General features: G+C 38.7%; 1 protein-coding gene across 2 annotated transcripts in view; it reads left to right on the top strand.

The window, feature by feature from the left end:
- KIF4A (kinesin family member 4A) overlaps nt 1-25,099 on the top strand; it is a 127,095-nt gene that overhangs the window by 39,926 nt on the left and 62,070 nt on the right. For both annotated transcript variants that reach the window (XM_013976428.2, XM_018043910.1), the window contains exons 8-10: nt 12,526-12,642; nt 13,271-13,446; nt 20,215-20,276. In XM_013976428.2, coding sequence (XP_013831882.1) covers nt 12,526-12,642; nt 13,271-13,446; nt 20,215-20,276 — 355 coding nt within the window. The remainder of the gene's footprint in view (nt 1-12,525; nt 12,643-13,270; nt 13,447-20,214; nt 20,277-25,099) is intronic.

The raw sequence follows: 25,099 nt of genomic DNA, 5'->3' as shown, positions 1-25,099 counted from the left end.
AATTACCTCAACACTTAGACACTTAAAGCTTCTACCCATAGGCTGCTGATCCCAAACTTCTGTCTCCAGCTCTTATCTTGCATCTACATTTCAGCCTATAAATGTATTTGCCTATGGGGCATCTCCCAGAGCTCCTCACTTTGTACCAGGCACTCAGCATGGCCTTCATGCTCCAGCCTTGCCTACCTGGCTAGCTTCTTCTCTCCCCAACCCTTTGTCACAGTCTGCTTAGCCATACTAAGTGTGCTAAGTTCGCACTCGTCTATGCGTCTTTGTACATTCCGCTCCCTCTGCCAAAAATGCCTTCCCCCTGTCTTCATGTGGCTTATTCTACTTCACCCTTCACTACTCAGCTCCAGTTTCATCCCCTTGAACTACCTCCAGTTCTTTGACCGCCTCCAACTTCTCCCACCCCCAACCCCTGCATCTAGTGCTTGCTTCTTTACTGTACTAACACTACCCCAACTCTGTACTATAGCCATCTCCTTTCCTGACTCCCAGTAGACAGCAAGCCAATCAAAAGTGGAAACTAGGTCTTATTCATCTTTGAACCCCTAGGGCTTGGCATAGTCCCTGACATATTTTCATAGGCCCTCATTGAATGCCTGAGTTTTTTCTCCCTTTGGTCTGACTGGTAGTTCCTACTAATATTTCAATTCACAGTTTGGATGTCACCCATCTATAAAACCTGTTTCTTGGGTTGCAGTCTTTCCATCAGTTGATCGGAGAAGGCAATGGCACCCCACTCCAGTACTTTTGCCTGGAAAATCCCATGGACGGAGGAGCCTGGTGGGCTGCAGTCCGTGGGGTCGCTAAGAGTCAGACACAACTGAGCGACTTCACTTTCACTTTTCACTTTCATGCATTGGAGAAGGAAATGGCAACCCACTCCAGTGTTCTTGCCTGGAGAATCCCAGGGACGGGGGAGCCTGGTGGGTTGCCATCTATGGGGTGGCACGGAGTCGGACACGATTGAAGTGACTTAGCAGCAGTGACAGCAGCAGCAGTAGCAGTTGATGCTCCCATACTGTTTTTTCCTAACACTTTAAAATTTTCAAAGAGACAACAAAGATTATACAGGAACATTTCTACATCTAGCATCTAGATTCCACCATTAATATTTTAGTATATTTCCTTTATTACATATCTGTCCATTTATCTACTTATTAATCTACATTCTTTTTTTAAATGCATTTTTAAATAAATAGTACACATTAGTACACTTCCTCCCAAATTCTTAAGCTTATGTATTATTAACTGAAGTTTAATATTTGAGTAGATTTTTAATGTAAAATTTACAATGAAAAGCACAAATTTTAAGTGTATCTTAGCTGAATTTTGACAAATGCATTTACTTAAAAGACTGTAATCCAAAGCGTTTTCATAATATATAAAAGATTATCTCTATTCTCAGTCAATTGTTAGCCTGAGTCTCGCAGCATTCTCTCTTTTCATTGTAATTATATTTGTCTTCTTTTCTTGTTAAATTTTGAGTTCCTTGAAGGGAGAGACCAGTTGATATTTTCTTGCCACCTGTGCTAAGCACTGTGCCTGACACAAAGTAGGTGTTCTGTAACTGTTGACTGGCCAGATATATGAATATCTGCCCTACTCCTGAAATATGAGCACATGCTGTATTCATTCTCTTTCTTGTCTCCCACATCCAAAAAGTTTCTTGGTTATGTCATTTTTATGTCTTAAACACCTTTAACTTCTCAAGACTTTGTTCCTCTCCCATGGTTCCAGTCCTTAACAATCTCTCAACTGAACTATTAAAATAACCTCCTAAATGGTTTCTTAAACACCCGTTTTTTAACTCCCAAATCTACCTTCCAAATGACTACCAAAGCAGTATTTCTTTTTTTTTTAAAGCAATATTTCTAAATCTAAATTTGATCATGTTTATGCCCTCTTCAAAATCTTTCATTTGTGTCCGTCATCTACAACAGATGTTTTTAGTCTGCCTTCCTTTTAAAGCAGAGGAACTATTTTTAAAATGAAGTCATAAATTCTCACGGTTGAAATAAATTAAGAAACAGATTTGAAATTCACATAAATTTATTTTGTAAGTTCAGATATATAACATTGAGTAGGTCAATCTTCAAGGAATAAGAATATTACAGCTTATTTTATTATCACAATTTCTTTCTTTATATTCACTTGTATATCATGAAATTGTTCATGGTAAAAAATGCAATACATTTAACAAAGGACTTGTATCTAGAATATATGAAGAACTCTCAAAATTCAGTATTATAAAAAGCAATACAACTAGAAAATGAGCAAGACACAAACAGATACTACACTGAAGAGAATATACAGATGGCAGTAAGCACATGAAAAGATGTTTAGCATCCTTAGTCATTAACCAAATACAAGTGAAAACCACAAGATTGCATACCTCTCAAAATAACTAAAAGAAAAAATACCAAATTCTGGCAAGAATGTGGTGAAATCGAGTTTCTCATACATTGCACTATTGAACATTTATTCCAGAGAAAGTGAATGTTCACACAAAAACCTGTACATAAATGTTCATAGCTGCTCTACTGTAATAACCAAAAACTGGAAGCATCTCAAATGTGTATCAGCAGGTAAATGAATGGTTAAACAAACTGGTACATCCACACTATGTAATACTACTCAGCAGTAAAAAAGAATGAACTATTAAAATAGACTCCTTGGATGGATTATTATTGTTATGCTGAGTGGGAAAAAAAAGGGCTAGTCTCAAAAGGTTAAACACTCTATGTGCTGTTTATACATTGTTGAACTAGCAAAATTGTAGGGGAGAAAAATTAATGGTTGTCAGGGTGTAAGGATTGGGGTGTGAAGAGGTAAGTGTGCCTAGAAAGGGTAGTACAGGAGACCCTTAAGATGATATAAAAGTTCTGTATCTTGATTTTGTTGATCATTTCATGAAGTTATACATGTGATATTATACAGAACTATACACATACACAGAGTATATATAAAAACTAAATAACATCTGGGGATTGTGCTAATGTTAATTTCCCTTTGCTGATTATTGTACTATGGTTATGAGAGATGTTACCATTGGGGGAGGCTGAGTGAATGGTACACAAGACCTTGCTGTACATATTCCTTACAGCTTCCTGTGAATCTGTAACTATTTCAAAATAAATATTTTTAATGCAGTATAAAGAAAAATATTTTTTTCTCTCTCCCCAGATCCCTTGTCTAGGTGTTTAGACAGTCTCTCTATTTAAGTGGAAGCATTCTATGTACTCTCTTCTAATCTACTCTTTATTTATGGAGATTGTTCCATGTTAGCATATACACCTCTACTGTGTTCTTTTTCATGTCCGTATATTGTATAGATGTGCCATTGTATTTATTACACCATTTCCCTATTGATGAACATTAGGTTGGTTCCAGACTTTTGCACACTAGGCTCCAATGAACATTCTTAGTTCTTAGTATATGACATGATGGGGATTCTGGATGACAACTACAATCTTATTTAAGGTTTTGTATCTAATTTTTTCTGTAATTTTTCCTTGTCATACATTATCAAGAAAATCCTGATTCATACTAATACATAATTATGAGTTATGAATATTTTTTAACAGCCTACTTTGCAGTCTCTTCAATTATTAAACTGATCTAGGAGCTTTGATGAGAAGTGATAGGACATTTAAATTCAGTGTTGGATCACTAATGATATATTTCCTAATTTATGTTATATAATAACTATTAATGTCCAACAAGACACTCACAAAGCTTATAAGAAGCACTGAAATCATCTTTTTTTGAGTGCCGTTGGCTAAGTGCTTCATATATACTATTGCATTTCATTTTTTCCCCCAGCTTTATTGAGATATTCTTGACATATAGTATATATTATATTTATGTTGTACAGTGTGATGATTTGACACATGTATTTATTTCAAAATGATTACCACAATAAGGTTAGTTAACACCTCCATCTCCTCATTTGATTACCATTTGTATGTGTGTGTGGTGATAACATTTAAACTTTACTCCCTTAGAATAGAGTAGTGGTTACCAGAGGGGAAGGGGGTCAGGGAAATATGAAATGAGTAAAGAGAATCAACTGTATGGTAATGGATGAAAACTAAAATTTTAATGGTGAGCACACTATAGTGTATATAGAAGTAGAAGTGTAATCTTGTGCACATGGAACATATATTGTTATAAACCAATGTTATCTCAATAAAAATGTTTTAATTAAAAAAAGATTTACTCTCTTAACAACCATTAAGTACATAATACAGTACTGTTGATTATAGTCACCATGCTGTATGTGAAATCCCAGAACTTACTCATCTAATAGCTGGATGTTTGTAGCCTTTGACCAACATCTCCCTATTTTCCCTACCTCTCAGCCTCTGGCCACCACCATTCTACTCTCTTTCTATGAGTTCAGCTTTTTTAGATTCCACATATAAGTAAGGACATACAATGTTTGTCTTTCTCCATCTGATTTATTTCACTCAGCATGATGCCCTTAGAGTCCATCCATGTTAAAAAAGGCAAGATCTTCTTTTTGGTGGCTGAATAATATTCCTCTGTATGTGTGTACCACATTTTCTTTATTGATTCATCCATCAATGGCTACCTAGATTGTGAAACTGTCTTTAATAGCATATCGTAACATGTTGAGTTCTATATTAATTTGGTACCACACAACTGACTATGAAAATGTGATGAGCACATGAATTGAGTAACTGCCTCTGTCTGGTGTTTCAGTACAAGCTCATGTGCTACAGTGGTATAGTTATTTGTACAATTTTCTGTGAGTGTGCACAGAAACTGGGCAAAAGTCTTGTGCACAGCTACAACCTCAAATTACACATTTGCAAAAAATTCAAACATACAAATAATAAAGGTATATTCAAAGACTGCAGAAAAATTAATTAACCTTGCTGTACAAGATAATGTGTCAGTAGACTCCAGTGTGTTAAGGTTTGCTTTATAGCATATTAGAATGAGCCATTTAAATGCAGTTTTATTTAAAATAGTTAAAATAATTTTAAATAGCAGTGATGGTTGCACAACAGTGTAAATGTACTTAATGCCACTGAACTGTACACTTAAAAGCTGTTAAAATGGTACATTTTATGTTATATATATTTTACCACAATAAAAATAATTTTTAAAACAAAATTCAAATTACAGTTACAGAAACTCTACAGTATTTTTGTGGGTCCCTGAAGTATCCCTAAGGTCCTAAGGAACACAATTTGAAAACCACTGTTCTACAGGGTAAATACAGATACCTGAGCATGACATATGCTGTTTATGATCTGCCCCTAATTGTCCTCTGGACTCATTATTTGTTACTCTTTACTTCGTAACTTGCACTGTTTTCCTATTGAACTACCTGTAGTTCTTAAATGTATGATGCCCTCTCTCACAAATATGTGCCTTGACATATGTTACTTCTCTGCCTGGAATGCCCTTACATTCTTTTTTCCTACTCTTCCCTCCTCCATCAGCATTGTCCTAGTCATTCTTCACAATTCAGCTCAAATTTTCAATTCCCAGTCCCTCCTATGAAAACTCATTTTTACTATCTTTATCTTTTCCTTTAATATTATATTTGCAATTATTTTTTGTTGGTGTGTCTCTCTCCCTTTATATTTTTAACTCTTTGAAAGTAGGGATTGTGACTTATTCATCTTTGTATCTCTAATGCCTAGCACAGTGCCTAGAATATTTAACATTTTCACTAAATGATGAAAAGGACTCGAATGTATGAGGTGAGAAAAGTGGGAGAGTCCAGGATATCTCAGATTTGCTGTTTGTTGGGTGACTGATTAGATGGTGAGACAATGAAAAGGAACAGTGCTGAAAGTGAAATAGATTTGCACTGAAAGATGAATTCTGTGTTGTTCAAGTCTGTGTTATGCAATGTCATGTGTGCACAGCCCACTGGAGGTTATTCAGTCGGCAGATAAAATAGAGCTTTGGACAATAGGAAAGAGGTCTGGTTTGGAGATGCAGATTTGAGGGAGTCATTAATACAGATATTTATTGGAACTCTAGGCAAGGATGAGATAACCCAGGAAGAATGTATATAGTAAGCAAAAACCTTAAGACAGTCCAAAGAGAATACCAACATTTAATGGGTTGGTATTGGAAAGTCTACCCCACTAAGTAGACTAGGAATGATTGAGAATGGGGGATACAGTAGTCACATGGCTCTGGAGGGAAGACTTGAGAGTTTAAGATTTCTTTAAATATAGTTTCTATCAACCCCATCTTTTCAGCCTCAAGTCTCTTGTCTTTCCAAGGTACCTGGTGCCTCTAAGGGAGCAAATAAGCTCATTTCCATAGAGCATAGAGGTTAGGATCATGGACTTTGGAGCCCAACTGCCTCCATTTGAATTCTGACTCTGCCACTTACTAGCTATGTGACCTTAGGCAAGTTACCTAACCTCTTTGTGCCTCAGCTGTTATATCTGTTGACACAAGGATAATCATGCTTTATGCACACTTTATGGGACCACTGTGAGGGTTAAGTGAGGTAATATGTATAAAGTTCCCAGAACAGTATCTGGCTTTTAGTAGACACTATACAACTTAGCTGTTATTATCACTGTCATCATCATTATTGTCCCTTTGCAGGCACTTTAGATTGAGGCTCCTCCATCTTGCTGAGTCAGTTATTGCTCTCCACCTGTACTCTAAAAACATTGAGATCTCTTGCCTGTTGGTGTTTCCTCTCCTGTGCTCTGTGATCTTATCGGTTATTACTTTCTAAATTCCTTTTAATGGTATCTTAGTGGGGAAAGAAATGCTGATGGTCAGTCTTCTATGTTTGAACAGAACTTCGTCTAATGTTCTCTGTGTTCTTTCTGTATGCGGTTTTGTTACATTGATTCCTGTGAAGCTATATCAATTTTTATTGGAATAATGTGTGTCTAAATAATTACAGTTTTATTTTTTGAAAGCCTTTCATACTTTTCCCCCTTTAGACTTTCAGTACCAGAAGCATAACTATTTTTTCCCCTGAGTTCTAGAAATCTGTTTTCTTAACATCTAGTGTACTGATATTTGATCCTGCACCTCGGTCCCTTACAACCAGATTCTCATCATTTCACTTACACTGTCAGTTCTTCCATGTGTGTCGACTCGAAGGCCAAAGCAGCCATTTCCTTCTTGCCGAATCCTTTTGCTGAAGAAATTGTCATGAGAATAGATAAGGACTGTATTGGGTGCTCTGCTTTCAGTGTCATGTAACTTAGCAAATAACTACATTATCTAAGTTTCTCTGTCCTATTAATAATAACTTACATGTGGATAGCACTTTATAGATCACATTTGATTTTTATCATAGCCTCATGAGGTAAGTAAGGTATGTATTACACCTGTTTTATGGATAAAAGGAAAGTTTTAGTGACTTGTCCAAGGTCATACACACTGATAAGTACCAGAGGCAGAGTTTAAGCTAAGATTCTGTCTCCCAATTAAGTTCCTTTTCACCCTATCACCTCTCAGTAGTTACTCCTGTAAGTCTTGTGACCAATTGCAGTAACAGATCATTCCCTTTCTCTCTGACTATACAGAGTATATCTATACTATCATATTACTTCTTTTTCCCCCCTAATCTTCTCGACTGTGCTACCTGCCTTAGGCTCATACATGTTTTCTTCTCATACAGAGCAGGGTGTCTCAGCTGTTGCACTGTTGACATTTTGGGTCAAATAATATTGGGAGGCAGGGACTGTCCAGGGCATTGTAGAAAGTTTAGTGGCATCCTTGCCCTCGACTCACAAGATGCCAGTAGTACTCCCCCTGACCTCGCAAGTTGTGACAACCAAAATGTCTCCAGATATCACCAAATGTCCTCAGTTCAGTTCAGTCCAGTCACTTGGTCATGTCCTACTGTTTGTGACCCCATGGACTGCAGCACGCAGGCATCCCTGTCCATCACCAACTCCTGGAGCATGCACAAACGTATTTCCATCAAGTTGGTGATGCCATCCAACCATCTCATCTTCTGTCATCCCCTTCTCTTCCTGCTTTCAGTCTTTCCCAGCATCAAGATCTCTTCCAATGAGTCAGTTCTTCGCATCAGGTAGCCAAAGTATTGGAGTTTCAGCTTCAGCATCAGTCTTTCCAATGAACACTCAGGCCTGATTACCTTTAGGACTGACTGGTTTGATCTCCTTGCAGTCCAAGGGACTCTCAAGTGTCTTCTCCAATACCACAGTTCAAAAGCATCAATTCTTCGGTGCTCAGCTTTCTTTATAGTCCAGCTCTCATGTGTATACATGACTACTGGAAAAACCATAGCTTTGACTAGATGGAACTTTGTCAGCAAAGTAATGGCTCGGCTTTTTAATATGTTGTCCAGTTTAGTCATAGCTTTTCTTCCAAGGAACAAGGCATCTTTTAATTTCATGGCTGCAATCACCATCTGCAGTGATTTTGGAACCCCCCAAAATAAAGTCTGTCACTGTTTCCATTGTTTCCCCATCTATTTTCCATGAAGTGATGGGATCGGATGCTACGATCTTACTTTTCTGAACCTTGAGTTTTAAGCCAACTTTTTCACTCTCCTCTTTCACTTTCATCAGGAGGCACTTTAGTTCCTCCTGGATTTCTGCCATAAGAGTGGTGTCATCTGCATATCTGAGGTTATTGGTATTTCTCCCAGCAGTCTTGATTCCAGCTTGTGCTTCATCCAGCCCAGCATTTTGCATGATGTACTCATAGAACTGTTCAACTTCAGCTTCTTCAGCATTACTGGTTGGGGCATAGACTTGGATTACTGTGATATTGAATGGTTTGCCTTGGAAACGAACAGAGATCATTCTGTTGTTTTTGAGATTGCACCCAATTGCTGCATTTCAGACTCTTTTGTTAACTATGAGGGCTACTCCATTTCTTCTAAGGGATTCTTGCCCACAGTAGTAGATATAATGGTCATCTGAGGTAAATTTGCCCATTCCAGTCCATTTTAGTTCACTGATTTCTAAAATGTCGATGTTTAGTCTTTCTATCTCCTGTTTGACCACTTCCGATTTGCCTTGATTCATGAACCTAACATTCCAGGTTCCTATGCAATATTGCTCTTTGCAGCATTGGGCTTTACTTCTATCACCAGTCACATCCACAGCTGGGTGTTGTTTTTGCTTTGGCTCCATCCCTTCATTCTTTCTGGAGTTATTTCTCCACTGATCTCCTATTGGGCACCTACCAACCTGGGAAGTTCATCTTTCAGTGTCCTATATTTTGCCTTTTCATACTGTCCATATGGTTCTCAAGGCAAGAATACTGAAGTGGTTTGTCATTGCCTTCTCCAGTGGACCACGTTTTGTCAGATGTCAAAAGTCCTACGGAAGCAAAATTGTCCCCAGTTGAGAACAGCTTCATAGAGAGCTGCCTCCTTTCTCTCCCAGCTTGTTTTTCTCTCCTGTGACAAATATACCCTTTTAATCTAGTTGTAAAATCTGTTGTAACATGTGTTCATTATACTTGTGAAGTTCTTGTCCCCTTTTAAAGTTAAAATCTCTATTATTTATTTGTTGCCCTAGTGAACAAATACCTGAAGCTATTGAGTAGTATTCTTGATCCTTTCCTCATTTGATCTGTTCTCAATCTTTTAGAGAGAAGAGGAACTTCTGGTCTTACAACTTTATCCAGACATTTTTCTCCATAGCCATACTTGATCAGAACTTTTAAGTCTCTTCAGACATGTTCTTCCCAGTCTTTATGATATATTTTCTCCATCCATGTCAAGAATTTCTCTCTCAACAACAGAAAATCAAATGCTCTTTTGTGATGATTTCTTTCCAGAGAGACATTCATTTCCCTTGCTCCTTTCTATTCCAAAACCCCAACTCTGATTTGAAGAAAAAATTCAGCCTTTTTATTCTTAAGTCTGTGCTTCTTGCTTAGATCACAGTACCCATAATTTCTTCTCAGGGCTTATCTGGGCTTTTGTTGTTTTTCCTGTGAAGTAATAGATGGACATTTTGCTTAATATGTTTGAAACACCTCAGCAGTCTTTCCTTCACATCCCAGATGGGATATGGGCCAATAAGATGGCACAATGTTCTGTTTGGCCAAAACGTGTAAGAAGAGAAAGAACTGAACTAATATGAGGATTAGTACAGGCAATGGTGAGGTTTGATTAATCTCACCAGGATCTCCTTCACATCCTGGATGGGATAAATGGCCCTGGAAAATGGCAGTAAAAGGAAAAGAAAGAGATGGTTGCTTGATGGAACTGCTTTTGTCTTCATCGTCATCATTCTCAGTTGCTCAGTCATGTCTGACTCTGCGACCCCATGGACTGCGGCATGCCTAGCTTCCCTGTCCTTCACCTTCTCCTGGAGTTTGCTCAAACTCATGTCCATCGAGCCAGTGATGCCATCCAACCATCTCATCCTCTGTCATCCCCTTCTCCTCTTGCCTTCAATCTTTCCTAGCATGAGGGCCTTTTCCAATGAGTTGGCTCTTCACGTCAAGTGGCCAAAATATTGGAGCTTCAGCATCAGTCCTTCCAGTGTATTCAGCATTGATTTCCTTTAGGAATTGAATTCCTTTAGGATTGACTGGTTTGATCTCCTTGCTGTCCAAGAGGCTCTCAGGTCTTCTCCAGCACCACAGTTTGAAGGCATCAATTCTTTGGCACTCAGCCTTATATATTGGGATATTTGAGCATGTGAATAAACTGAAAAGAAGGAATTTGTAAAGGGAAAATAAATTGAAGATCTAAGAGGAAGGTGGAAGATTGAACAATCCAGGGTCCCTGGGAAAATTAAGGGAATAGAAACACCAGCAGAGGCTGAAGGGAAAATAAAGGTAGTTATTTCCTCCTGAAACAGGGAGAAGAACAGAGGAATCAGTAACAGCAAAGGAAAGACTGTGAAGTGAGGAGAGGGGAAGTTAGGGAGCCCTTGTGAAGAATTGATCACCATAATGTATTTGTTGAAATCGTATACTAATAGAGTGAAGGTAGATTTCCAGTCTTGGAAATGATGAGTGTTTAGAATAGCTGCCATGGTGAAGGAAGAATGAAGAAGAGAAGATGATCAATTGACCAAGGGTTCAGCCAAGGTCAGATAGCATGTTTTATAATGGATGAATCCAGTCCATCTGATTATGTAACTTTCTTCAGCATTGCAGTGTGGAGAGAAGCACACATGTGCGTGCATGTGCGCGTGCACACACACAGCTGATTTAACCTAGGCCTGGGAATTGACATGGTGGGAATGGCAGAAGGTCATGGGTTTAATGAGTGCTTGGGAAAGTATAACCGAAATGACTGCAGGGTTCAGAATAGGTAGTTTAAGGCCCAGGAAAGATGATCTACCAAGGGTATTAGAAAGAGTCAGTTGGTATTTCCCTGCTGGTCCAGTGGTTAAGACTCCACGCTTCTGCTTCAGCAGGTGCAGGTTCAATCCTTGGTCGGGGAACTAAGTTCCTATATGCCATGTGGTGCAGCGAAAAAGAGAAAGAAAGAGTGTCAGTAAATTTGTAGCCACAATAAGGGTGAAGAACAGCATCCATGAAAGAAACGGAAGGATGGTAGTAGGATGCAGTCAGAGAAGAATTTTGGAGTTAAGGATCTTATAGATATAGTTGTTATATAGATCTTATAGATATAGATCTATAAGGGAGTCCAGTGGCTAATAAGTAAAGTAGAATAGCACTAACAATCATCATGCCATTTATATATCATATGACTTTGTTTTGTGTAAGGTATCTTATTAACTCCCCACCACAATCTATGAACTGGGTAGATTTGCCCCCTTCTGTAGAACTTACCCAAAATTGCATAACTAGTCAGTGACAAAGCCAGGATTAGAACCTAGCCACCATTGCCCATGCATTTAACCATTATACTATATAGACTTTCCATGATTGTAATCATTATACTGTATAGACTTTCCAAGATAAACATAACCATGGAGGCTTTCAAGGGACCTCAGATTATTACAATGTTTAAAAAGTAAACCTTGGAATTTAAGAAGTGGAAAAGAATGTTTACTTTGTTTGAAACAAGAGGAAAGTATAAAACGTAAATAACTATACAAGTGGTTGTTGTCACGGTGATCTGTTATCTGTCTGCTTTGTTTCCATGGAGAAGGGCAAGAAGTGCCAACTGACTTAATTGTGCTTTCACCTTTGCCCTTTGAACTTTACTTAATTGGAAGACCAACTGTTTGAAAGAGGAAGAGATGGAAAGAAAGTAAAATATCAGAGTGGACATCACCAGCTTTTACCAGCATTATGTTTATTCCCATTTCTGTCCATTCCACCTAGGGAAAATATGGTGTGTTTCTCAAAGAGCGTAAGAATATTTGATAAGAACACTAAAGATTTTTAAATAATGTTTTTCTTTTATATAGAGCTTTCTGTTTGGGGAAAAAAAAGACACTCTTGGAAAAGTGAACAGGATTAAGAGGTTTCCTTAAGATTGCTAATTTAATAATTCTATGGGGTCTTTATTCTTTTCTCTTTCTCAGGATAGGTATATGTTAGATGTTACCAAGCAATTTAAATTTTCTTTCCTATTATTAGGTATTAATATTAACCGAGGCCTCCTATGTTTGGGAAATGTAATCAGTGCTCTTGGAGATGACAAAAAGTGTGGCTTTGTGCCCTACAGAGATTCCAAGTTGACTCGACTGCTTCAAGGTAAGCCCAAAGTGCCTCTAAGAAATAAGAAAGTAACTTAGAATGATAGTGATGAGAATGCAAAGATAGGACAGATATTAATAAAAAGCCAGATTTTTGGACTATTACATACAGAGCTGTCCAATTGATAAACAGGGGAGAGACCTGTTGGCAAGCAGGCTTCTAAGGTAATGGAAAAATGTCTTCATATATGGATTTGAGAGCCAAAAAAATCTGTAGAGTGTCAACTGTACTTAGTACTTTGTATCTGGAAATGAACTTGCTTACTGTATTTATTAATGCTGACAAGCAGAATTCCCTAAAAAGTTAAAATCTACCTAGAGGAAGCATCCAAAGAATGTTTACTCCTAATAGTGGCTCCTAACTTACTTGGCCCAGGCCCCGGTTGTTTTAACCCAATTAACTGCTGATGTCACAGTCTCACTTAAGGAGGACACATGTAATAGCATGCTAAACTATATCATTTTACACAGCAGAAATTCTTGATGTGTTTATATTGATGCAATAGGAAATTTGTAGATACTTAAGAATTATTTTCTTACGGCTCTGAGATTGAAGTATCCAACCCAATGGACAGCTTTGCTTGCGTCCTACTTGGATTTCACTTCCTTCCATTATTCTTTTTCAGATTCTCTAGGAGGTAATAGCCACACTCTTATGATAGCCTGTGTGAGTCCTGCTGACTCCAATCTAGAGGAAACATTAAACACTCTTCGTTATGCTGACAGAGCAAGAAAAATCAAGAACAAACCTGTTGTTAATATTGATCCCCAGACAGCTGAACTTAATCATCTGAAGCAACAGGTAGAAGGGACTTAACATTTGATGGGGAAAATTACAAGTATGTGAGTGGAATGATAGAGCTCCTATTTCTCAGCTTTTTCTCCACCAGGACTTTAGAGATGTTGGTTAAGCATTCTGTTAGTATGAGGACATGTTAAAGTAACTCCTATGAACATGTTTTTTGGTCATATTTAAGATTAGAGGGTGGCACTGGATATTTCACTGATAAAGAAGTGAGCAGTGAGAGCTGGGGCAAGAGAGGTATGCAGGAGTCAGATCCCAAAGGTCCTTATATGACTGGTTAAAGAATTATAATAACTCAAGTAAACACTATGGCCTGAACTAAAGACAGAAGCAATAGAGATAAAGAAAGGGGGACAAATTATTGACAGAAACAACAACAACAAAAAACCCAAGGAGGTAGAATGTATAGAGCTTACAAATGTGGCCACAGATTTGATGTGAAAGGGTAGGTAGGGAAAATCAAAGTTGATTCCCAGGTTTTTTGCTTGGACAACTGAATAAATGGTAGTAACAATCATTGAGTCAGGGAACTTAGGAGGAAAATAGGGGTCAGGCAGGGAAATGGAAATGATGAAATTCAGTTTGGGACATTTTGAGTTTGAAGCTCTTGAGGGACATCTAAGTAGAGTTATTCAAACATGGCTGGGTATGCGGGTTTAATGTAGAGAGGTCTGAAGATACAGATTTGTATGTCATCAGCATTTAGCTATGACAAACCTAGACAACATATTAAAAAGCAGAAACATTACTTTGCCAACAAAGGTCCGTCTAGTCAAAGCTATGATTTTTCTAGTAGTCATGTACAGATGTAAGAGTCGGACCTTAAAGAAAGCTGAGTACCGAAGAACTAATGCTTTTGAACTGTGGTGTTGGAGAAGACTCTTGAGTGCCCCTTGGACTGCAAGGAGATCCAACCAGTCCATCCTAAAGGAAATCAGTCTTGAATATTCATTGGAAGGTCTGATGCTGAAGCTGAAGCTCTAATACTTTGGCCACCTGATGTGAAGAACTGACTCATTGGAAAAGACCCTGATGCTGAGAAAGATTGGAGGCAGGAGGAGAAGGAGATGACAGAGGATGAGACGGTTGGATGGCATCACTGACTCCATGGACATGAGTTTGTGCAAGCTCCGGGAATTGGTGATGGACAGGGAAGCCTGGCGTGCTATAGTCCATGGGGTCGCAAAGAGTCAGACATAACTAAGCGACAAAAGTGAGAATTTAGATGGTACCTGATGTTACAAAGTGGATGAAATCAAAGAGTGCCTGGCATGTTAAAGGCACTTACTCAATATTTGCTGCGTGAGCAAATGGCAAGAGAGACGAAGGCTAGATAGAACTCAGGGGTAACAGCAGTATTTAAGGAAGGGGGAAAGGAGAGCTGACAGCAAGGGAGATGAAGAAAGAGCAAACAGGTAGGAAGAAAATCAGTGGTTCATGGAAGACAAGGGAAGAAAGTTTCAAGGAGGGCTATCAAAAGTATAAATTTATAAAGAAGTGTAAAGATAAGGGTTAAAAAGGTCCATTGATTTTTTTTTTTTAATCAGCAAGAAAGCTATTGATGACTGCAGTGAGAAGAGGGTCAGGGGAATGATAGGAACAGATTGCTATGGGATGGACAGTGAATGCTAGACAAGGAAGTGGAGGAAGTTGGTAGGCTCTTCTTTCAAGAAGGCAAGATAAAACAAGACAGTAGCTGGTAGTCATGGGTCAAGGGATATAAATCTGTGGTTTTTTCTTTTTTTTTTGAAATATGGAAGAGACTTGAGCATATGAAAGAACCAGAGACTGGTTGGGGTAGACTTGGAGAGACTGAGAATAGGAATGAGCTGATAAGGTGTTTTCTTTTAGTTGAGATCCTCTGCACAAATAAAAAGGGATTCACCTTAGACAGTAGAGGGGATACCTGCCCATAAGACTAGAAGAAAAGAGGTTAGAATAGGAAGGATACAGTGACACTAATTTAGATAAACAAGAAGGGAAACTGAGCAATTTTCAGCCTGATGACCATTTTCTTCTCAGAGAAATAGAAGACAAGGTCATCTTCTAAGAGCAATCAAGCAGATTGATAGCATAGAGGGACTGAAGAGACCTCAGAAGGCTTAAAGTCTTGGAAATGGAAGAAGTAGCTGACTAGGAACATGAATTTGTGGTGGTATCAGTATGACTGTGCAACAGCTCAATAGCACTGGCAGAATAGCAGATAGTGAGATTGGCCCCCTTGGCAGGGGTGTCAGCTTTTCTTGGTATAGTACTCTTCCCAGTGGGAATCTAGTGTTTCTCAACAGTCTAGTGCTCACTCCATCTCTAGCTTCCTCCTCAGTGATAATAATTACACCTCATTTAATCTGTTGTCTTCCCTCCTTTTACTGTCCTTTGTTTCCTTCCTCCTAAGGTTCACTATAGAAAATATAAGTAATTTACCTGTTTACAAAATCACTTTAATTATAAAGTACCTTATTCAGTGCTGCTTCTTTGTTTGCTTTCATGTGTACTCCTATTGCCAGAAATGCTTTTCTTCCTGGTCATTTATTTGTTCATCCATTCCAACAATAAAAATTTACTGAACACTATTATGTGCCAGGTACTGTGCTGGAATATATTGTTGAGCAAAGAAGATAGTTTCTGCCTTCATGGAACTCTCCTAATAGGAGAGACAAACAAACATTAAGCACACAGCCATACCAATGTATTATAAACTGGAATAGTGTACTATAGAGCACTGTGAAAGTATGAACAGGATCTTCTGTTAAATATCTACTCTGAAAAGAAGGCTTCCCTAAGGTAACTACATTTGAGCTGAGATCTGAAAGATGAAGTAGGAATCGTCTATGCAGAAAAGAAAGAAGATTCCAGAGAGAAGAAATACATGTTGTTGTTTAGTTGCTAAGTTGTGTCCAACTCTCTGTGACCCCTGGGGTGTAGCCCACCAGATTCCTCCATCTATGGGATTTCCCAGGCAAGACTACTGGAGTGGTTGCCAGTTCCTTCTCCAGGGGATCTTCCTATCCCAGGGATTGAATCAGCATCTGCTGCTTAACAAGTGGGTTCTTTACCACTGAGTCACCTGCAAAGCACAATAGTGTGTGTATCAGAGTATAATGGGAAAGAGTATTGACAATGCAGCCAAGCTGCCCGGGTTCAAATCCTGGCTCTATACCTCACTAACTATGAACCCTGGGCGAGTTCTCTGTGCCTCGGTTTCCCTATCTATAAAACAAAAATAATAATAATAGTACCTGCTTCATAGAGTTTTTATGAGGGTTAAATGAGTTAATACATATAAAGCACTTAGAACAGTGCCAGACATATAGCATGTCTGCAAAGGTCTTGAGTTAGGAATGAGTATAGTGCATTTGAAGACTATTGTGGCTAGAGTGGAGAGAGCAAGGAACGGGTAATCAGACTGGATTACCAGTTTCCCCCTATCAAACAACCTTGTTCCCTGTAAATGCTTTAGAAATCTGTGTTGTTGTTGTTTAGTTACTAAGTCATGTCTGACTCTTTGCAACCCTATGGACTATAGCCCACCAGGCTCCTCTGTCCATAGGATTCTCCAGGCAAAATATTGGAGTGGGTTGCCATTTCCTTTCAGAGGCCTGATTGAAGCCTCATGTACTATGTTAAAAATGATTTTAAGCTAGGTGGCAGCATTAATAATTTACAATTTTGAAAGATGGTATGGCTGCTGTGCACAAATAGATTATGGTGGAGCAAAAATATACTCATGGAGGCCACTTAAGTTACTGCAATGGTCCAAGAGAAAGAAAAGTGGTGGCTTGGACTTGGGGTGGTGGTGGTGATAGAAAGAAGTGACCAGTGGGTTAGATAAGGATAGATTATGGTGGAGCAAAAATATACTCATAGAGACCACTTAAGAAGTTACTGCAATGGTCCAAGAGAAAGTGGTGGCTTGGACTTGGGGTGGTGGTAGTGATAGAAAGAAGTGACCAGTGGTTAGATAAGGGGGTGAAGGTATGACACCCAGCTTTCTGCCATGTGAAACTGCATATTCACTGAACCAGAATACACTAGAGAAAAACCAGGTTTGGGACAGCAGACAACTAAGTGGAAATATTAAGTAGATAGTTCCGTATAAAGGTTCTAAATTCAAAAAAGTCGAGAAGATCCCCTGGAGAAGGAAATGGCAATCGCTCCAGTATTCTTGCCTGGGAAATCACATGGACAGAGGAGCCTGGTGGGCTACAGTTCATGGGGTCACAAATGACATGACTGAGCGACTAACACTTTCAATAATAGTAATACTCATTTCCCAGTATTATTTATTAATAATGTTAATATTTCCCAGTAGTAATAGTCCCCTCAGGGCTGATTTGAGGACTTAATGAGACATTATGTCTAAACCATCTTCCATGGTGTCTGGCTCCAGGGACTAGACTCAGGCCTTAAAGAAGCTCCCTTTGTTTCAGATTTCCTGTCTCACCTTGACATGGTTCAGAAAAACCCTTTTATATTCATTATTTAATTTTATCATCATAATATGCCAATGAACACAGCAGGTATCTTTATCCCCATTTTAAGACACTAGGGTCTAAGAAATGAATATGGTGGTTCAGGGCAGGCTGACAGGAACCAGGTCACCTGATAGCCAGCCCTTGACTTTTCCCACTATCTCTCCCCAGTGGAGTGGTAGTGGCTTTTCAAGGAACAAGAAAGTTCTTCTCCCTGCAATTGGATGTAAGCCTTACTTGCAGGTTGCAAGGGAGAGAGAGCTGGATTGGAGGGAACAGCACTCCCCTACCAGCAGTTCCTTCACTGATGGCCAGCAAATCGTCCCTAAGCTTTTTGCCTGAAGGCTCCTGTTGATAAAATGGAAGTAAAATATCAGTTTCCCCCTATCAAACAACCTTGTTCCCTGTAAATGCTTTAGAAATCTGTGTTGTTGTTTAGTTACTAAACAACATGTCTGACTCTTTGCAACCCTATGGACTGTAGCCCACCAGGCTCCTCTGTCCATGGATTCTCCAGGCAAAATATTGGAGTGGGTTGCCGTTTCCTTCTTCAGGGGATCTTCCCAACCCAGGGACTGAACCCATGGCTTCTGCATTGCAGGCTGATTCTTTACTGCTGAGCCACCAGGGAAGCCCAGAGAAATCTGTGTGGATCAAATGAAATCACATGTGTAGTCATGCTTTGGAAATAATGATGTGATAGTAAATGTAAAATACTAGTGTTCTTGCATTTTAAAAGTTCTAAATTCAGAGAAATCTGTGTTTGAGATAAATTTGGGAGTCACCAGTTTTTATTAATAAATGGTAATTGAAACTATAGGCAGAGAGCTTTGAGGAACTTTATCACCTAAAAGACAATTGGAGCAAAGATGAACTAAGAAATTGACTAGAAGATCAGCTTGAAAAATAGAAGGAAAAGCAGGAAAGTGTGGTGTCTGGTAACCCAAATGCTACCAAACAGTCAAATAAAATGAAGACTAAAAAATGCCCATGGGATATAGTGACACGCAGATCATTGGTGACATTATCCAAAGTTATTTCAGTGGAATGTTGTGGGCACAGATCAGATTAGAATAAGTTAAAGAGCAAGTGAGAGAAGAGCAAAAGAAATGGAGGCAGTGGGTGTAGACTATTCTCTTAAACTTTATGAAGGACAGAAATCAAGCAAAAAGTGATAGGAAGCGGGATTAGGGGAGGTACTGTTAAGATGGTAGAGACTTGAACATGTTTTAATCTTAATAGGAAGGATACCGTAAAAAGAGAGAAGTCACATATATAGAAGAGAGAGGGGATAACAAATAGAGTAAGATTTATCAGAAGGCAAGAAGAGTTGGGATCCAAAACTCAAGCAGAACAGCTTCTCTTTTGTCATAAGAGGGGATGGAGACAATGATTACAGGTGCACTGTGGTTTAAGATCCATCCCCACAAAGCCTCCTTTAAACTATTGTGGGATTTTATTAATTTGCTTCTTCTCAGAACCCTAAAGTACTTAAGTATACTTGATGACTTAGCATTTTCTGTCTTGTGTTATTTCCTACTTTTTCAGGCCTTAGTCTTGTCTTCATCAACTAGATTGTAAACTAGATAATAATCTACAAGAGTTTATTTTGTGCCCCCCCCACACTGCCTAGCTCAGTGCTAAGTCTGATTTAAAAAAAAAAAAACAGAATAGAGGCTCAATAAACTCATGAAGATGCTTAGGTAAAAGAGATGACATCTTCTAAGTACTAGTTATTCATGTAGTGCTGATTGTCTTTTTATCATTGAATCATCAACCATGTTGCTTTCTGTAATACCTAAGATATGCCTTAGATTTCATAGGCATCAAGTAAAATTCAGTTCAGCTCAGTCGTGTCTGACTCTTTGCGACCCCATGGACTGCAGCATGCCAGGCCTCCCTGTCCATCACCAACTCCCAGAGTTTACCCAAACTCATGTCCATTGAGTCGATGATGTCATCTCATTCTCTGTCATCCCCTTCTCCTCCTGCCTTCAATCTTTGCCAGCATCAGGGTCTTTTCCAATGAGTCAGTTCTTCACGTCAGGTGGCCAGAGTATTGGAGTTTCCGCCTCAACATCAGTCCTTCCAGTGAACACTCAGGACTGATCTCCTTTAGGATGGATTGGTTGGATATCCTTGCAGTCCAAGGGACTCTCAAAAGTCTTCTCCAACACCACAGTTCAAAAACATCAAATAAAATTACCCTACTGCTAATCATGATAATTTTGCTGAGTAGGGATAAGTAGTTTTGATTGATAACTAGCTGACTATTTTTCTTTGCCTTTTCCAGGTCCAGCAGCTACAGGTTTTGTTGCTACAAGCCCATGGAGGTACCCTGCCTGGATCTATAAAGTAAGAGCCGTAGACTAATTTTAAATGTATATTCTAACAGAGCCTTTTTCTCCTCATAGTTGTTTCCCCCCTGATATTCTAAAGTTTCTGATAGCACTTGGTGTCAAGGTAGGGATCTTAACAAACTCGCTGTCCATTTAGGACTTAGCTAGTTAGCTTTGAGACAACCTGATAAAATAGAAAAAGCATGGGTTCTGGCCTCAGAAATGTATTAATTGGAATCCTACTATGAGAAAGAGCTATTTTTCTCCTCCTACCACTTATTTATCTGATTATGTATTTATAGCCATATAGACCCATGGGTATTTATCTTATTCTATGCATTAACACCCAATACTATCATCATTTTTTTTATATCTCGTTTTATTTTTTGTTTCTTGTCCACTAGGAACGCCTTCAGAGTAGCTCTTGTATTCTTTAACACACCGTCAAGTTTTTAAGCATTTCCACCAGATGTTGTATTTTCCCTGCCTCAGCTCTGGAATCAATCATATGTCTAAGAAGCCCTGTTTTTTCTTTTAGTTGGAAAATGGTACTTAGAAACATATCTGGGCATTAGGTGTGCTCATTGTTACTGGGATATCACTACTTCTAGGCCCTCTCAGTGAGTAGAGCTAGGAAATATCTGTATGTACAGTGACCCACACATATATCTATATTTTTATATCTATCTAACTGTATATATGTTAAAACCATGATTTTAGACTAATACCTCTGATTCCAGTCTAACATTACAGGGTTTATTTTAATCTTCCCACTCTTTATTTATAACTTCTTTCTCCAGCAGTGAAAAACCAGCTCTCATTATCTGCGTTCTATTTACTTACTAGTTCAGTTCTAGTAGACACATAAAATAATTTTGGAATTGCTAGCCCATACCCCTGTGATAAAGACTTTTAGTGACTAGATTACAGCATATATGTACAGTTCTTTTTGTCTTTAGACTTTAAAGTATCCAGGCAAGATACTGTTTCCCAAAGTTACTGTTTGTATTCCATTGTAGATCCCCCTACATCTTGCTTGGTTGGTTTTAATTGTTTATATTTGAGGTATATGAAGAGTATGTGAAGCATTATTGATGGTCTAAGAGTCAGGGTTTTACAAAAAGATATACTCAGAGCAGAGAAATGCAAATCAAAATTGCAATGAGATATCACCATATACCTTGTCAGGATGCCTACTATTGAAAAAAAAAACAGAAAATAACAAATGTTGGAAAGGATGCAAGGAGAATGTGGAGAAATTACAACCTTTGTACATTGTTGAATGGATTGTAAAATGATATAACTGCTATGGAAAGCAGTATGGAGGTAGCTCAAAAAATTAAAAATAGAACTACCATATGATCCAGCAATCCCACTTCTGGGTATATATCTTAAAGAACTGTAAACAGGGTCTCAAAGAGATATTTGCTTACCCACCTATTCATAATAGATCCCATTCATTATTTAATTTTAGAACAGTGCCAGACATATAGCATGTCTGCAAAGGTCTTGAGTTAGGAATGAGTATAGTGCATGTTTGCTATAGCTCTCTGCCTATAGTTTCAATTACCATTTATTAATAAAAACTGGTGACTCCCAAATTTATCTCAAACACAGATTTTTCTGAATTTAGAACTTTTAAAATGCAAGAACACTAGTATTTTACATTTACTATCACATCATTATTTCCAAAGCATGACAGAAGAGCCTGATGGGCTGCAGTCCACGGAGGCACAAAAGAATTGGACATGACTTAGCAACTAAGCAACAATATATACATACAACAAAATGTTGTTGTTGTTGTTGTTGTTGTTATCATTCAGTTTCTCAGTCATGTCTGACTCTGTGACCCCATGAACTGCAGCACACCAGGTTTCTCTGTCCTTCACTATCTCCCAGAGTTTGCTCAAACTCATGTCCATTGAGTTGCTATGCCATCCAACCATCTCATCCTCTGTTCCCTCCTCCTCCTGCCCTCGATCTGTCCCAATATCATTCAGCCTTTAAAAGGAAGGAAATCCTGTCACATGTTACAACATGAATGAAACTTTAGGACATTATGTAAATAAAACAATCAAGTCACAAAAAGACAAATACTGTATGATTCCACTTATATAAGGAATTTAAAATAGTCAAATTCACAGAAATGAAGAGTAGCATGGTGGTTACCAAGGGCTAGGGGAGGGCCAAAAGGGGAGTTATTATTTAATGGGTATATAATTTGAGTTTTACAAGATGAAACATTTCTAGAGATCTGTTTCACAGCAATGTAAATATGGAAGCCCATGTGTTTTTTTACCACAATATAAAAAAAGAAAAAACCTACAAGAGAACTAGAAAAAAATATAGACAAAGTTCTCTGCATACAGGTGAAGGTAAAGAGCATTCTATGAATAAAAGCAGTGACAGAAACTAAAAGAATAGACCAGGGATGGAGAGTAGCTGTTGAATGGGTATGGAGTTTCAGTTTTACAAGAAGACAAAGTTATGGAGAGTCATTGCACAACAGTGTAAATATACTAACACTATTAAACTGTACACTTTAAAATGTACATACAACAAAGTGTTGTATGTTAAGATGGTAAATTTTATGCTATGCTTTTTACCACAGTGTTTTATTTTTAAAGAAAAAAATATGCATACTCAGAGAAGTGTTCCTGTTTGTCCCTGCTATCCTGTCCCCATTCCACCCTTATTTCCACTTCTTTACCACCACATTCTCCTAACCCCTGTATTTAATCAGTCTCTTTAGTTTCTTCCTATATTTCTTTTGTACAAATGAGCGGTTGCTTGCGTATGATTTCATATCCCCTTCTTTCTCATATGAATGGTAGTACACTATAAATATACTTTGTGGCTTTGCTTTTTTCAGTATTTTCTAAAAGTCATTTATCAGTTCATAGAAGTCTTCCTCATTCTTTTTTGTACAGCTCCATGGTACTCTTACTGTGTATATGTGCCATACATAATAATTCACCTTCTCTCCTGTGTATGGACATTTAGGTTGTTTCCAATATTTTGCAATTACAGACATGCTGCAGTGAATAACCTTTTATATGTATATTTTCTTCCTTTTTCTTTCTTTCCTTATTAGCTGCACCGAGTCTTAGTTGCAGCATGGGTGGTCTTTAGTTGAGGCATGTGAACTCTTAGCTGTGGCATGTGGGATCTAGTTCCCTGACCAGGGATAGAACTCAGACCCCCTGTATTGAGAGTGTGGAATCTTAGCCATTGAACCACCAGGGAAGTCCCTGCATATATTTTCATATTGTTAGTTTTCTTCAGAGTAGGTTTCTAGGAATGGGATTGCTGGGGCAAAAGGTAAGTGCATGTGTGGTTTTGTTAGATATTGCCACATTCCCTTCCAGGATTATACCCATTTGTATTCCCAACAGCAGTGTGTAAGAGTGCTTTTTTCCCCACAGCCTCGCCAGTAGAATGTGTTGTCATATATTTTCAATTTTTGCTAATCTGATACAAGAGAAATTCTATCTCAGTGTTGTTTTAATTTGCATTTCTTTAATCATGAATGAATTTTAGCTTTTTTTCCAAAATGTTTCAGGGCCACTTTTATCTCTTTTTCTGGTAAACTGTCTGTTCATGTGTCCCATTTTTTATTGGGGTTTTGGATCCGTTGGTCCTTTTTTAAAAAAATGTGATTGCTCCTGCTAAGTCACGTCAATCGTGTCCGACTCTGTGCAGCCCCATAGATGGCAGCCCACCAGGCTCCCGTCCCTGCGATTCTCCAGGCAATAATACTGGAGTGGGTTGTCATTTCCTCCTCCAGTGCATGAAAGTGAAAAGTAAAAGTGAAATCACTCAGTCGTGTCCAACTCTTCGCGACCCCATAGACTGTAGCCTACCAGGCTCCTCTGTCCAAGGGATTTCCCAGGCAAGAGTACTAGAGTGGGTTGCCATTGCCTTCTTCGAAAAATGTGATTAAATATGCATAAAAAATTTAGCCATTTTAAGTATACAGTTCATTGGCATTAAGTATATTCACAATATTGAGCAATCAGCAGCACCATCCATTCCCCAAACTTTTTTCTTTCATCTTGCAAAACCAAAACTGTACCCATTAAAAAACAACTCCTTGTTTCCCCTTCTCTCCAGCCCCTGTCAATCATAATTCTACTTTTATTGATTACTCTAAGTACCTCATATGAATGGAATAATAATTGTATTGTTTATCCTTTAGTGACTGTTTGTTTCACTTAGCATGATGTCTTCAAGTTTCATCCATGTTGTAGTATGTGTGAGGATTTCCTTCCTCTTTTAAAAATATTTATTTATTTATTTATTTGGCTGCTGCTGCTGCTGCTGCTGCTAAGTCGCTTCAGTCGTGTCCAACTCTGTGCGACTCCATAGACGGAAGCCCACCAGGCTCCCCCGTCCTTGGGATTCTCCAGGCAAGAACACTGGAGCGGGTTGCCATTTCCTCCAGTGCATGAAAGTAAAAAGTGAAAGTGAAGTCGCTCAGTCGTGTCCAACTCCTAGCGACCCCGTGGACTGCAGCCTACCAGGCTCCTCTGTCCATGGGATTTTCCAGGCAAGAGAACTGGAGTGGGGTGCCATTTATTTGGCTGAGTCGTGTCTTAGTTGCAGCATGGGGGATCTTTGTTGTGTCATGCAGGATCTTTCATTGTGGTGCACAAGTCTGTGCACAAGTCTGGTTGTGGCACACGGGCTCAGTAGTTGCAGCACATGGGTTCTGTAGTTGTGGTGCATGGGCTTAGTTGCTCTGAGGAGTGTAGGATCTTAGTTCCCCAACCAGGGATCAAACCATGTCCCCTGCATTGCAAAGCAGATTCCTTTTATTTTATTATTATGTTGGCTGTG

This window comes from Capra hircus (assembly GCF_001704415.2).
Source record: "Capra hircus breed San Clemente chromosome X unlocalized genomic scaffold, ASM170441v1, whole genome shotgun sequence".
NCBI lineage: Eukaryota > Metazoa > Chordata > Mammalia > Artiodactyla > Bovidae > Capra > Capra hircus.
The sequence above is the reverse complement of the archived record's forward strand: the minus strand, read 5'-3'. Positions and strand labels throughout refer to the sequence as shown.